Below are 12,975 nucleotides of genomic sequence, written 5' to 3'. Positions count from 1 at the left end.
TTACAATATATTGTCACAATGAACTTTCAAATGTTCCGTAGTGTTAAACGTTGTAATCCTCCCTGGTGCATACCATAACACTTGGAGTTAGAGGGACGAGTTATATAGCATTCCCCGTAAACTTTAGAACATAAATAATTATAAAGAACAAGTGTTATAACTAAATCGATGATTTAATTATCATATCAGTGGTAAATATGTAGGTAAATTAATCATGCAATAGATCTTGATTTGAATTATTTTGGTAGGATATGCACATGGGACCTGTGATATCGCTTTGCATTTAATGGTTTTTGAGGCAGCACTTCTTTATGGTTTTATAGATGCTTAAAATCCGTCTACTTTCTTTGTTAACAGCAGTGTAGAGTGCAGAGAGAAGGGTTTATTTACTTCAGCACTTCTGGATTTACGCTAGTCTAAATATAGATTTTTTCATCAGTGCTGTTTCCTGTGACGCGATAAAATGGCAGTGGTTACCTGTCGTTGGTTTTTTAGGGCGCTTGCGCCCGTTAACCAATGTCAGGGTACCAGTCTAAGCAGGTTCCTAATTCCGCCTTTGGTGAAGCCGAGGAGTTCCGAGTAACTTTGTTTACTTGGGTCTCGAGCCCAACTCAAAATAGTTTAAATATTTCCCAATATGGACATCACGTTCACATTTTCATGATTTTGTGTCAAGATAATAGGTGTTTTAATGGCAGTTCATAAACACTTATTTATTGGCTTGATAAAAAAATCATTAACTAGAATAATGTTACTTTATGCAGCTTCTTCAACCAATAGAGCTCGTTGAAATTAAGGTGGAATGCCACACCAACTTTATTTTATTGATCTTTGAGTCATCCTTTTTAAAGGCCGATATAAGCTCTTAAATATTATATATATATTTTTTTAATTATTATTATTATTATTATTTTTTTTTTTTTTTGTATTTTTTCAAAGAAAAGGAAAAAAAAAATATTTATATCCAAATAAAATGTTTGCGAGTTAAAAGTTTGCTGTAAATGAATGCATCATATCAATATCTAATAAAATATGTAAAGAAAGGTTTGTTAGACGTTTTAATTTTTTTTTTTTATAAAAAATTACTTATGAAAATAAAACACGTTATTTGTAAATATTTTTTAAACCTATGGTTAAAAACACCATAAAACTAGTCACAACTGAGGACAACATGTTTGTCAATCATATTTTTAAAAGAAATTTATTGAAATGAAATTGAGAAATTTTAGAGAAATTTTTTTTTTTAAATATTTGGATCTTACCCGATTAAGATCAAAATTAACACAAAATGAAAAAAATTATTGCCTCTTCATGTATTTACAATGAAGAAATCTATTTTATTGTCAAGTTCAATAATGTTTTAACCCTTATTACACCCAGACTAGTCTTCTTACTGAAATGTTATTTATTTTCAATAATTGTACAATTATGGTTGGGATCGGTTTAATTTTGATCGGAACTGGCCAAAATTAAAAAAAAAAATTAATTTCTCTAAAATTTGGCTATTTCGTTTCAATTTCTTTTATAAATATGATTAATGAACATGTTCTTCCCAGTTGTGACTGGTTTTAAGAAGATTTTAACCACAAGTTTAAAAAATATTCACAAATTATGTGTTTTATTTTCATAAATATTTTTTATTTATACGGCTTTTCTTTACATATTTTATTAGGTATTTATGTGATGCAATTATTTACAGCAAAATTTTTACAAGAAAACATCTAATTTAGATGTAAATAATTTTTTTTTAATTTTCTTTGAAAAAATAAAAAAAAAAATCATATAAAATAATTAAGAGCTAACGTCGGCCTTTCAATGCTGGAACCATTGTTTAAAAAGGTTGACTCAGAGATCTATGAAATAAAAAGTTGGTGTGGCATTCCTCCTTAAAAATGTTTTTAATGAATCACTCAAAAATTGTATTCAAACAAAATATTTTCCAAAATCTTACACGCTTACTAAAACTTAAAACCTTTTAGACGTACATATTAAAGGAAAGCAAAAAATTATCATTTATGAGCAACGGAACTAAAGTCATATCATATACATCTTGACAAACTAGAATAAAATTATAAACATTTTTTGTTAATTCAATTTACCAATATACCGGTACATGTACGGACATGATTAATTTAGAAAGCAATTTTAGACTTTGTCTTACCTTTGATTCTCCGGCCGCTGCGTTTGTAGAATATGTGGCGCTATGATACATGCATGTTTAAGTACAATTGTCACGTTCGATTATCCCTTTCAGAAATAAGTACGTATTTATTCTTCGTAAGAATTCAATCCCATTTCCTTCAATTTAAAGATGCGCTCCGTCATTCACTCAAACAAAAGGGAAAATGAGGTGCTAAGAATGAATGGCCATATATAAAAGTTTACATGGAAAAGCAGGGTTACAATTTATATAGGGGAACCTGCCTTTATAAAATTGCCATCACATGACAGAATAACTGCATATAATTTGTTGGAAATTAACACAAATGCTTGCAATATATGAAATGACATTACGTAATACAATGTATGTCTCTGTAACCTTCGAAGTAGTGATGAACAACTTTGACGAATATAGATGAAGGTGTGTATGTATGTTTGGGTGTGTGTGGGGGGGGTGCATCTTTCAACTCGACATGATACTGCTGGCATCTGACGAATGGATACAATCTCTCATGGAATGGATGGATTGGTATGTAAATTTACATGCATGTACCTCTAGTATTTCTATATACGCATTGAGTAGACAATCTCTAAAACCTGACATGATACCAGCTTATAATAAAAACGGAAAATGATATCAGAAATGGAAATAAAGATATGAATGACCAGGAATTCGTTTATTTTGCAGTCTGGTTTTAATCAGACTGTTTATTTTGGATAACAACAATTCTCAGAAAAGGAGGGGACATCCATTCGTTATGTGCCTGTGCATGATGCGCCACTTTGTAATTTCACTGTAGCCATTACTTTAAATAATAAAATATTATAATTCTATATCTTTATTTCTGTGTATTGTAACAATTTAGTGGAGCAAACTTGGTATACGCTAAAAAAGAAAGGAGATTTTAAAACTAAACAGACAGAACTCATAATTTTATTATGGCACCAATTCGTAAACGTCAATGACGTTTGATATATAGAAACGCCGCCAGAGACGAAGAAGTACTGGAGTAACTGTTTAAATGTACGGAGTATATAAAAGAATCTACAAGAAGTGTGAGACCAATGTAAAGTTTGATTTTACAAAAACTTAATGACATTCTTTAAGTTGAACTGAATTGAGCGGCTTGTATAATTCTCGGAAATGCTGGTTACATGATTTATTGTATTGATTTAAAAAAAAGAAGTTTAATTAAATAATCCTGATTGATATTGAAATAATAGTTTATACATTTGGAACTTTTATTTGAAAAGAAAAATAAACATTCCTTTATAAACCTAATATAGATGCATCGTTATTCAATTTCCACAATATTGTTTCATTTATTCAAATACCACTTCCTTTTTTATCAGACATTTATCATGCACTTTCCATGATCTTTAAAATTAAGATACTTAATCAACTAACTTTTATCCTTCCTTCATTCATTGAATTCTTACACATCGATCATTATGTAAGGTTGATCTTGAAGGTGAGGAACATGTACATGTAATCGCATGACTCCCTGATAAAAGGCAGATGTTCTTACCCTAACCCCCAAGTACCGAGTGGGACAACGATGGCAATATAATCGTACAACAAAAGTTTTTTCCGGACTTTTAAAATTTTTAAAGAATATTTCAGCTGAAAAATACAGAAAAAGTGTTACGTATACTTTGAGTATATTTATCTACTTTTTGTCAGCTGAATTGCCAACCAAAATGTTCCTACAATCTCCTTTATTCCTTTTTTTCATTGTGACTAGCAATGTGATCTGTGGATTTAAAATTAACAAACAAGAGTACCACAAAAGGAGTGGTTTTCTAGGTAACCAGTTTAGTGGCTCTGACAGAAATGGGGGCGACAGTTCTTCAGCAGGTACTGGTTTTCCGGCCAGTAATGAAAGACCGGTCAGTTTCAGTGGAAACCTCTTAAATGCAAACGGTGGAAGAGATTTCAGTGGCAGCAGCGGTAGCCCGTTTAACTCAAATGGAAATGCAGGTATTTTTCCTGGTAGCACTTCTGGGAGTGGTGGTAATCAAGGAGGGGATGGTCCGTTCAGTGGAAATGGTGGTTCGGGAGGTTTTGGGGGCGGATCTAGTCCGTTTAATTCAAATGGGAATGGAGAAGGAGGATTTCCAGGTAGCAACTCAGGAAACGGTGCCATTCAAGGAGGTGGTGGTCCATTTAATGCAAATGGTAATGGTGGTGGTTCGGGAGGATTTGGGAGCGGGTCTAGTCCGTTTTCCAATGGAAATGGAGGAGGAGGAGGATTTTCCGGAAGCAACTCGGGGAATGGTGCCATGCAAGGAGGGGGTGGTCCATTTAATGCAAATGGTGGATCCGGCGGTAGTGGGAGCGGATCCAGTCCATTTTCCATTGTAAACGGTAACAGCAATAGTGGTGGATCTATGAGTTCTGGAGGAAGTCCATTCAGTAATGCTGCCAAAGGTGGGGGAAAAGGAATGGGACCTGGACCTTTTAGTACAGCTGGAAATGCAGGTGGATCTAGTCCTTTCAAAGCCAATGGAGGCAAAATGGCAAGTCCTTTTAGCACAGCCGCCAAAGCAGGTTCCGGTGAAACTCCATTCAAAATTTCCAACTCGGCACTAGGTACTTAGTAATGATTTTAAATTCATTATATTCAACAGAAATATTGCAATTCAAAAATACATGTATTGTAGTTGTAAGAATTAAATTTATTTGGAACTTACAGGTGGAAAGTCTCCTTTTGGTACATCAACATTTCAAGGTGTTGATTTTGGAAGTATGGGCGGAGCACTGGCAACAAATAATGGTACTGCTACTGTTTAACCTTTAAGAAATGTCAAACAATATCATCATTCGTCTCAAAAACTTGCTTAATAATTTAAACGTGACAGAAAATTCTGATCAAATGGTGCAAAGCTTTCTTGAAAATATACAAAGATTCGAAGCATTGCTTTCAGTTTTATTTCTCCATAGAATTTAAGGTAAATCGATCTTAAATGTTTATCTAAACAGTATCATAAATACCCAGATTCATTATCTTCCATTCCATCCTTTTCCAGCCGTAGGAAACCCAATGGATGCCAGTTCCTTGGTCGCAAATTCAGGAGGCCCCGGCGGTCTCACAGGATCGTCATTTGCTACAAACATCGATACGGACGGGGGCCCAGGGGGGTTAACAGGAGGGTCATTCCAGGTGGGAACAGATTCATCCGGACCAGGAGGACTTGCAGGTAAGTTAATTCTTAGAATATGGAAAGTCAACCAATGAAAGCCATACACACTGATGCAGTGATACCTTTAGCTTTACTGTCTTAATGAAGTAGAAAGTATTGTTTCAGGTGGAGGTTTCCCCCAGACGGACAATACAAATGGAGCTGTTTACATCAACACGGATTCAGACCTAGGAGATGTATTTATTGATCATTTGAGTCACTTTGGCATTTTTGTTCTTAAGGAGGCTGGGGGGTCAACAGATTATTTTTTTATTAACCACCAGATATAACTTATTTTTTTAGATATGATATCTTGAGCTGTCAACTATCATTTGGCAAAGAAAAATTTCATAAATTTTAGTTGTGAAATTTGATCATTTTATTATATCTTTATATGGAGCTCTTCTTCTAAAGGAGATCAAAAAAGTCTAAAAATGGCAACGACCACCCAGCCTCTTTAATTATTTTCACCTTCTTTGAAATACAAAGAAGACTATCTATAAAAAGTGTATATACTTTGATTATAATTTCCGTATCTGTGTTTCAAGATTTTGCCACAACATTTAAAGTCAATCTCGCAGACTCGCTACACTAATATCGTTAGTGTAGTGCGGGCGAATCTAACATCTAGTTTTGATTAGATTGATTTAGAGTAAGGGTTTCTATTCTCTTCCTTGTGCCAAGTTTAGAACTTGCCCAATTCCATAGCAGTAACAGAAACGACAGCGGCTGAAAGCGAAGAGAACAAAAATTCCCCGTAAACAATTTTTTTAGGATTAACAAGAGTCAATTCTTTATGAAGAAATTATTCCTGTATATATTTTTCAAACTAGAGACAATCCACACGATTTGACACGGCCAAATATGAACAAATGTTATCGCAGCTTTACAACCCAAACAATTACGAATCACAGCTTCTGGAGAAACCTTTCGACGGAAAAGATTACAGCAGCAGCAATTCTAATTCCTTTGGATCAGGGGTGAACTACGTGAGAGGTCATACGGGTCATAGTTCAGCAGGTAAGACAGAAACTATAGAATATTTCAGTAATGTAAGAAACCTGTTAGATAAGAAATATGTTTGCACCGTCCATATCTGTAACGAGAAGAAGGCTTTACCTACGACGTGATGTTATCTTCAAGTCTGTCTTTTGAATATAATATAGTCACAAATTAGCCTTTTTTTTCATATACTCGTATTACCATTCAGTAGGATATTTCAAGCCAGTTTCATTTGTCAGTGCTACATGTATAGGGATATGAATTAAAAATGTTCAAATTTATTTTTCCTTTTCCAAGTTGTCTTTCTTTGTGTCTCTTGACATGTTCAATTCTAGTTCAACTTCATTATGGTAATGGAACAGTGATCAATGCTTAATCGATGTAATAGTTCTTAGGATATTATCTAGATGTTTTTTTTTAATCTTCAACGTTTAAGAAACGTTTTTTTTTTCAAAATTAAAATTCAATGTTAAAATGCATGTAAATAGATGGAGGAGAGACAGACACCTATTTTGTATTATAACTACGACGTATTTGAAAATGATTAAAGTTAATTCACTAAGAATGAGCAAGGGTTTCTAGTGTGATGTTAATGTCACAAGACTGATTCCGTACGTCACTCTTAAAACCGTAGCAGACCACTGACAAAAAGTTAATGCAACAGGGTTTTTAACTATCTCGTTAAAAGTCAACATTTCGCAAATTCTATGGCCGTTATGTTACAATAATCCTGTTTGCAGATATAGCCAATTGTTGGGTCATATTTTGACTGCATGACATGTTCCCAACTAACTATTCTAAAGATCATTGTATACAGCCAATTTTGTATACGGATTAATTTGTTTACTTGATCAACACAAAGGGCTTATAGGACGGACGTGACTGATCGACAAGGGATGCTTAATTCTTTTGGGCACCTGACTGTTTCCAGGTGGTCTGTGTTTTTAATTTATTCACGATTCTTCACTGAATTTATGAAATTGATCACTTGCATCCTAAGTAATTTCCATCTGCTTTTTAAGGCTCCCTCTCTGGTGGAAAACAGACAGACGAGCCGGGTCCATTTGATACTCGACCATTCAAACAGGTCCAAAGTCCGTTTATTTCACACGCTGAAACTCAGTACAAAGGTTCCAACTATCATGTGGACGCCGCTTCTTCTCTTGGCGGACATAACTATGCAGCTGTTGGTTACTCGGGTAAATATTATTTACAATGGGTTAAAATTCTATTTCACTTCAGATCTCAATCAAGACCGATCGCGTTAATTAAAGTGTGGGTGAATATTGTGTTTTCAAAGAAAGTTTCAGTAAAATTTAGGAAACTTTGTAGGGGGAACCTATAATATAGATTCCAGTGCATCTAGCCGATATAACGCTGGAAACGCGGCAAGTTACGTCACTGGCAGTGGAACCGGAAGTTCTAGTGGTTACGAGACTCCTTTTGACAAACACGTGGATAATTATAATGAGCTCATATCCAATCCTTTTAACTCAAATGTAAGTACTCTCATAATTCAGAACAATAATTTCACAGGTTTAATGTGGCAGTGCCATCAAGTGAAAAAGAAAGATGATTGATAAAACCCAAAACTGAGAAGATTATGCATAATTTATAGCAGAAACTGTTTGATTCATAGATGAAATCAGATCCGGGTAGCGATTACAGTCACGGTTCCTTCGGGACTCCTTTTGAATCTCAGATGCAGAGTGGAGGAATGGGAAGTGAAAATCCAGGAGGAAACCCATTTCGCCAAGGAGGAAACAAAGCTGGGATGTCTATGACGTATAACAATAGACCCTTCAGCGGCAAGTTATTTTTGATTTTTCTTGATTCCATAGTTTTAGAAATGCAATTTAATTTGAAAATTAAAAAAACATTAAATTTCAATTCTTTATATACAAGTGGAAGAGTTTGCTTTGCATATGAACTTTTACCAAACATTCTAGTTCCATTCTATATTGTTTTCTTTGACCAATGAATATGACATGTCGGCTCTAATTCACTTTTTATACATGTACATGTATGTTTATTTTGTTTGTAGGGTGAAAATGACAACCTGCATGAACAATCAACACACTGATGTCACGTTTCTCTGGAATTGTTTTCTGCGTGTATTATACAGAATAATAGTTTCAATAAAATATATCCTTGGTTACTTCTTTCGTCATATTTATTGGCATAAGTGAAGAACCAAGGTTATTTTTAAATTGTATAATGAGTTTTTAACTTATCTCAATAAAACCTGATACCCACTGAAGAAGACTACCCTAAGATATCTTACGATTAAAAAAAATCTTTGTACATCGTTTTTCCATATATTAAAATGCATGTATCCAATCATCAAAAAGAAGAATGCCATGAATATGCCAGTATTTGTGAGTAAATAATACGCAAATATTTGGATATGTTAACAAAATATTGTGACAAACTTAACATTTTCAGGTGACGAAAAAAAAAAATTAAAAGTCATTTTACAATATTTTTGATAAATTTTAAACTTTCATAATAATCAGTCTGAAAGTGAAGTTTCCCAAAATATTCATCCCTAGTTCTATTAAAATGCAACTCCTCCAAACACCTTAATGTATGAGGTTGATTGTTTATGTAGAATTTGTTGGCAAACAGCTCAGGCCGCCTCGCCAGGAGAGGAAGATCGGTTATTCCGAGGATGCAGACATCGGTCACATATTCCCCTCCACACGGGAATTCACTACCATACCAGTTGACGAATCGGGTCAGAAACGGTTTAAAGACTGGATCTTTTTGTGGTTTTCCTAAAGAAAAAAAGACGTGTTAAAAAATTATAGATTGCGCATGCGTAAAACAAAATATAATGGCATTCAAGAGCATAAACAGAAAATATCTTCCGTAAGGTTGTAATTTTCCTCATGCAAACGCATGTTCTTCATTGGAAAAGCAATATGACTATACTTTTCAAATCTACATAGCAATCTGCATGAATTTACCACAAAATCGGAACTCTCTTGAAAAAAGGTTCTTAAGAATGGTAGGAATTCAGATTTCTTCTGGAAAATCAGAAGTTTTTATATGATGAATAGAAGAGAATTTTCAATCCATTTCAAAGGAATGATAATGGCATAGAGTTACGCCGCTTACCCTTGTAACTTCCGGGTATTCCCAGCTGAGGATTATGGTTCAGTGAGGAAAAGAATGTCTCATCCGGTACAGAAGTTTGTCTTAGCCACTTTAAAAAATCTAAGGTCACTCTACTCCTGATCACATGCTGAATGAATTCCCTGCTAGCTGTGATTAGCACTGATCCTTTCACGGGGCGAATTTGATGTGGGGGCCATCCTGCCCATGCCCAACGATTTGTCTTCTTTCTAATTATAAAATATTCCCAAAGAAATGGTATTTTTTTCACTTAAAAACATTTTGATTAATCTGTTATTTCATTTTTTTTACATGGGAATTTGATCCCCACACACTTGGTCCCATATGGTACAATAGAATTTGTTTATCTTTCATTTTTATTGCCATATCGTAGTAAAGGAGTATATTGTCATAAAGTCTAGTAGTCTATGAGTAAATTAATGATACACATACTAGTTCTAAATTTTATTTTTTTTATTATTAAGGATACTTAGCACAAACAAAAAAATTGATGCATGGAATGATTTATATTTTTTGACATATTTTGATTAGAATTGGCATAAATAATAGATCCAAAAATTAAAAGAAATCTCAAGGTTTCTTAGGTGCTAAGATGAGACTTATGTCGCTTTTTTCCATACAAAACTTTGAAAAACTTTTTAACTTTATGACAATATCTTTTTAAAAAAAATCCATTATTAGATATAAAATATGAGAGAATATGAATGATTTACTATATTATAGTACATAAAAATGTTTTGTTATTTATCATTAAAGCTTTAGACGATAAAATCTGTATGAAGGTCGTTCTTTACTACTCAAATATCTATAAATGTATCTCTTTTTAATAGGAAAAAACACCTTGACACTTTCTAAAGTACATTAGCAGGGTGCATTTAGAGTTCACTTGAAATCAGAACAGTATAGAACCTACCTGTCAATCACGCCCTCTATATCATTAAATCCGTTGTAAATCTTTAATATCTTTACCAGTTCATAGTTGGTTCGGAGAGGAAATTCCTGACCCGTTAGATTAATAAAATATTTCCATTTACCCAGCTTCAATAAATCTATCATACAAGTTATTTGTGACAGCAAAACTCCCATTTTCCCCCAACTCACGACTACTCGTTGAGACGAAAGGAAAACGTTGGGAAAACAATTTACTATACTTGCAAAGTCTTGAAAAACACTTTCGCTAGTTTTCCTGTCTACGTGAACACAGTAAACATTTTGCGGACGATATATAGCTCTCAACAAAATTTCAAATTGTTCTGGACTTTTGTAAACCATAATACCGTAAGCAATTGGGAAATTTTTCTCCTCTTCCGACAAAGAATGCATTATATATCCTCTGTTTTCTATGAATTTATTACAATTCTTCGTTTGAGAAACAATACGCTCTCCGAGTATTTGTTGTTCGTTTGGATTCCAATTCCTAGCTTTGGTAATTTCTTTTTCATTTCCTTCGAATAACAACCTACAATTTACCTCCTGAACATGCCTATTGTTTGGATGTATATGCCTTTCTTTTTCCTCAAATTCCCCCAATTCTGTTGAACGGTATAGAGGAGAATAGGAAACGAACGTTGGGTCATACCCATAATCAAACTTTTCCACCATTTCTTGCAGCTTGTTGTCGTTTTGGGATGTTCTCTCTTCGAACTCCTTTAATATTTCATTTGAAATTTGCGTTATGTTTTTCATTTCCAACACAAACAGAAAATCCTTTACGTTCCTGGAACTCCCAAAAATAGTGAGACTTCCGTTATGGTTGTAGGTTATATTCGTCGCAATGAATGTCCAGAACACTTGCTTTGGATTTGTAGAAACACCAGAAAATGTGCAGATGAGAAGGAAAACAAGAGACGAACAAAAGATAAAAACCAAGAAAAAGGCCACTTTCAGTCGAAACAACCTTTTCATCTCGGCTTTTAATTCAAGAGGACCACTTTGTGTGATATTCCATAGTGTTCATTTTCTAGTTGCCCATAACCGATTCGGACTGTGATTTTAGGCTGTAGAAATGTACCTTGTTTTTCAATAGGGAAACACCAAAAATAAAATTTAAGAGTAAATCTTCGTGGATTATAATCATTTTTTGTATAAATATCCAAATTGAATGCTTGAAAGGCAAAGTGAACCGAACTTTTTTCCACAGTATGATTTTTTCTCATAGAATCTTTATCAAGGAACAATTATTAAGGGATATTGTCCTGAAGGAATGTTTTGGATGACTGCTTCTTTCTCATTGGGTGCATGTAATCTAATAGTGTACATGTATTTCACTATTATTCCTAACAAAAATTTGTATTTCGAAGTTAAAGTTTTCCGGAGTTCACATTTTTCTATGGGCCTCAAGAGTGTCGTTCCGAGAGACTAATAGTATGTTCTTCATATCACTGACTTACAGGACACAGTCTTGTAAAATCAAATTTTACCACCTTCATTAAATAAATAATTTGCTTCACTGGACAACAATCAACCTGCCTCTGGTCATTAATTCAATATAAATGTAGATTTCTTTCACACTGTGTACTGTTATCGAATTTTAGTTCAAAAGACAACACGGTACATATACAGGCGAAAAGTACATTTTCCCCCAAATGTTTGTCGTTTGAAAATCACATAAAAGGATGCATTAAAGCACCTTTTTGATTAAGTTTTTTTGCGGACAAACAGAAAGACAGACGAAAAACTAAATGCCCCCGAATCTCCCCCGAAGATGCCGAATCTTCATAAATAATTACCGGAGTACAAAGTTCTTACTCTGCAATGAAGGAACATGGTTAATTAGAAGCATTTATGTTTAAAAGACACGTTTTGTTTTTCGTGATTATACTGAACTATTAAACATATCACTCTTCAAAATTCTTTTTCTTGAGCCTCCGTAATCGAAGATTCAGGGGTACATAGTTTTCGCCCTTTCCCTCCGTCTGTCTGTTTGTCCGCAAAAACTTTACCTTGCTCATAACCTTTGAGTGGGTGGGGCTATGGCTTTCATATTTCACAAGTATATTCCTTGTGAAAAAACCTTTCTTTGGGTACCACCAAATTTAAACTCTTGACCTTGGAATTTGACCAACTTTTATAAAAAACAAAATCGCACTTTAACCTTAGTCATAACTTCTGAACAGTGGTGACAAGGCTTTCAAACTTCACTTGTGTATTCATTGTGACAGGGCCTTTCAGTGAATATAAATATTTTGAGCCTTTGACCTTAGAGTGTGACCTACTTTTTATAAGCTTTAACCTTGACTACGATTTTGAACAGTTAGAACTATAGGGCTTGTATATTTCACAGGTGTCTTCCTTGTGAAAAGGCCTTCCTTTGCGAATTTTTTGTACGTTTTGACCATGATCATGACCTTTGGATTTTGACATAATGTATTTGAGCACCTTCAACCCTTGCCATAAGCTGCTATATGGTGGCATCAGTGTTTCTCAAACATATTTTATTTGTTATCCAGTTAAATATTCTCTATGGTTCCAAATTATTGTGTAATTGCCAGA

The 12,975-nt window shown here is 34.1% G+C and overlaps 3 protein-coding genes across 3 annotated transcripts in view; 1 reads left to right on the top strand and 2 right to left on the bottom strand.

The window, feature by feature from the left end:
• Window positions 1-2,764, bottom strand: part of LOC134238597 (uncharacterized) — a 28,863-nt gene extending 26,099 nt beyond the window's left edge. Inside the window, exons 1-2 of the mRNA XM_062720727.1 lie at window positions 2,714-2,764; window positions 2,162-2,201 (exon numbers count right to left, since the gene is read on the bottom strand). Of these exons, the coding sequence (XP_062576711.1) occupies window positions 2,162-2,201; window positions 2,714-2,764 (91 nt within the window). The remainder of the gene's footprint in view (window positions 1-2,161; window positions 2,202-2,713) is intronic.
• Window positions 2,765-3,743: 979 nt separating this feature from the next.
• Window positions 3,744-8,503, top strand: LOC134238602 (loricrin-like). The gene is made up of 9 exons (XM_062720733.1): window positions 3,744-4,753; window positions 4,857-4,937; window positions 5,191-5,361; window positions 5,470-5,540; window positions 6,177-6,363; window positions 7,368-7,544; window positions 7,678-7,844; window positions 7,985-8,153; window positions 8,390-8,503. Exons 1-9 carry the CDS (start codon window positions 3,862-3,864, stop codon window positions 8,392-8,394), a joined length of 1,920 nt encoding a protein of 639 aa, XP_062576717.1. The 5' UTR covers window positions 3,744-3,861; the 3' UTR covers window positions 8,395-8,503.
• A 276-nt stretch (window positions 8,504-8,779) lies between these two features.
• LOC134238601 (beta-1,3-galactosyl-O-glycosyl-glycoprotein beta-1,6-N-acetylglucosaminyltransferase-like) lies at window positions 8,780-12,648 on the bottom strand. Its single transcript, XM_062720732.1, has 3 exons — window positions 10,397-12,648; window positions 9,466-9,692; window positions 8,780-9,122 (listed from the first exon to the last, which is right to left on the bottom strand). Exons 1-3 carry the CDS (start codon window positions 11,386-11,388, stop codon window positions 8,815-8,817), a joined length of 1,527 nt encoding a protein of 508 aa, XP_062576716.1. The 5' UTR covers window positions 11,389-12,648; the 3' UTR covers window positions 8,780-8,814.
• Between the last annotated feature and the right edge of the window lie 327 nt (window positions 12,649-12,975).

Source organism: Saccostrea cucullata, unplaced genomic scaffold (assembly GCF_032062105.1).
Source record: "Saccostrea cucullata isolate Sc308-1 unplaced genomic scaffold, CSIRO_AGI_Scuc_v1 ctg63, whole genome shotgun sequence".
Lineage (NCBI taxonomy): Eukaryota > Metazoa > Mollusca > Bivalvia > Ostreida > Ostreidae > Saccostrea > Saccostrea cuccullata.
The sequence above is the reverse complement of the archived record's forward strand: the minus strand, read 5'-3'. Positions and strand labels throughout refer to the sequence as shown.

Coding starts and splice junctions, on each gene's coding strand:
- LOC134238601 (XM_062720732.1), bottom strand. CDS start 11,388: ATGAAAAGGTTGTTTCGACTGAAAGTGGCCTTTTTCTTGGTTTTTATC. Junction 9,693..10,396: donor ATAGAGGGCGTGATTGACAG/GTAGGTTCTATA, acceptor TTTTATAATTAG/AAAGAAGACAAATCGTTGGG. Junction 9,123..9,465: donor AATACCCGGAAGTTACAAGG/GTAAGCGGCGTA, acceptor TTTTTTCTTTAG/GAAAACCACAAAAAGATCCA.
- LOC134238602 (XM_062720733.1), top strand. CDS start 3,862: ATGTTCCTACAATCTCCTTTATTCCTTTTTTTCATTGTGACTAGCAAT. Junction 5,362..5,469: donor CGGACCAGGAGGACTTGCAG/GTAAGTTAATTC, acceptor GTATTGTTTCAG/GTGGAGGTTTCCCCCAGACG. Junction 5,541..6,176: donor CGGATTCAGACCTAGGAGAT/GTATTTATTGAT, acceptor TTTTCAAACTAG/AGACAATCCACACGATTTGA.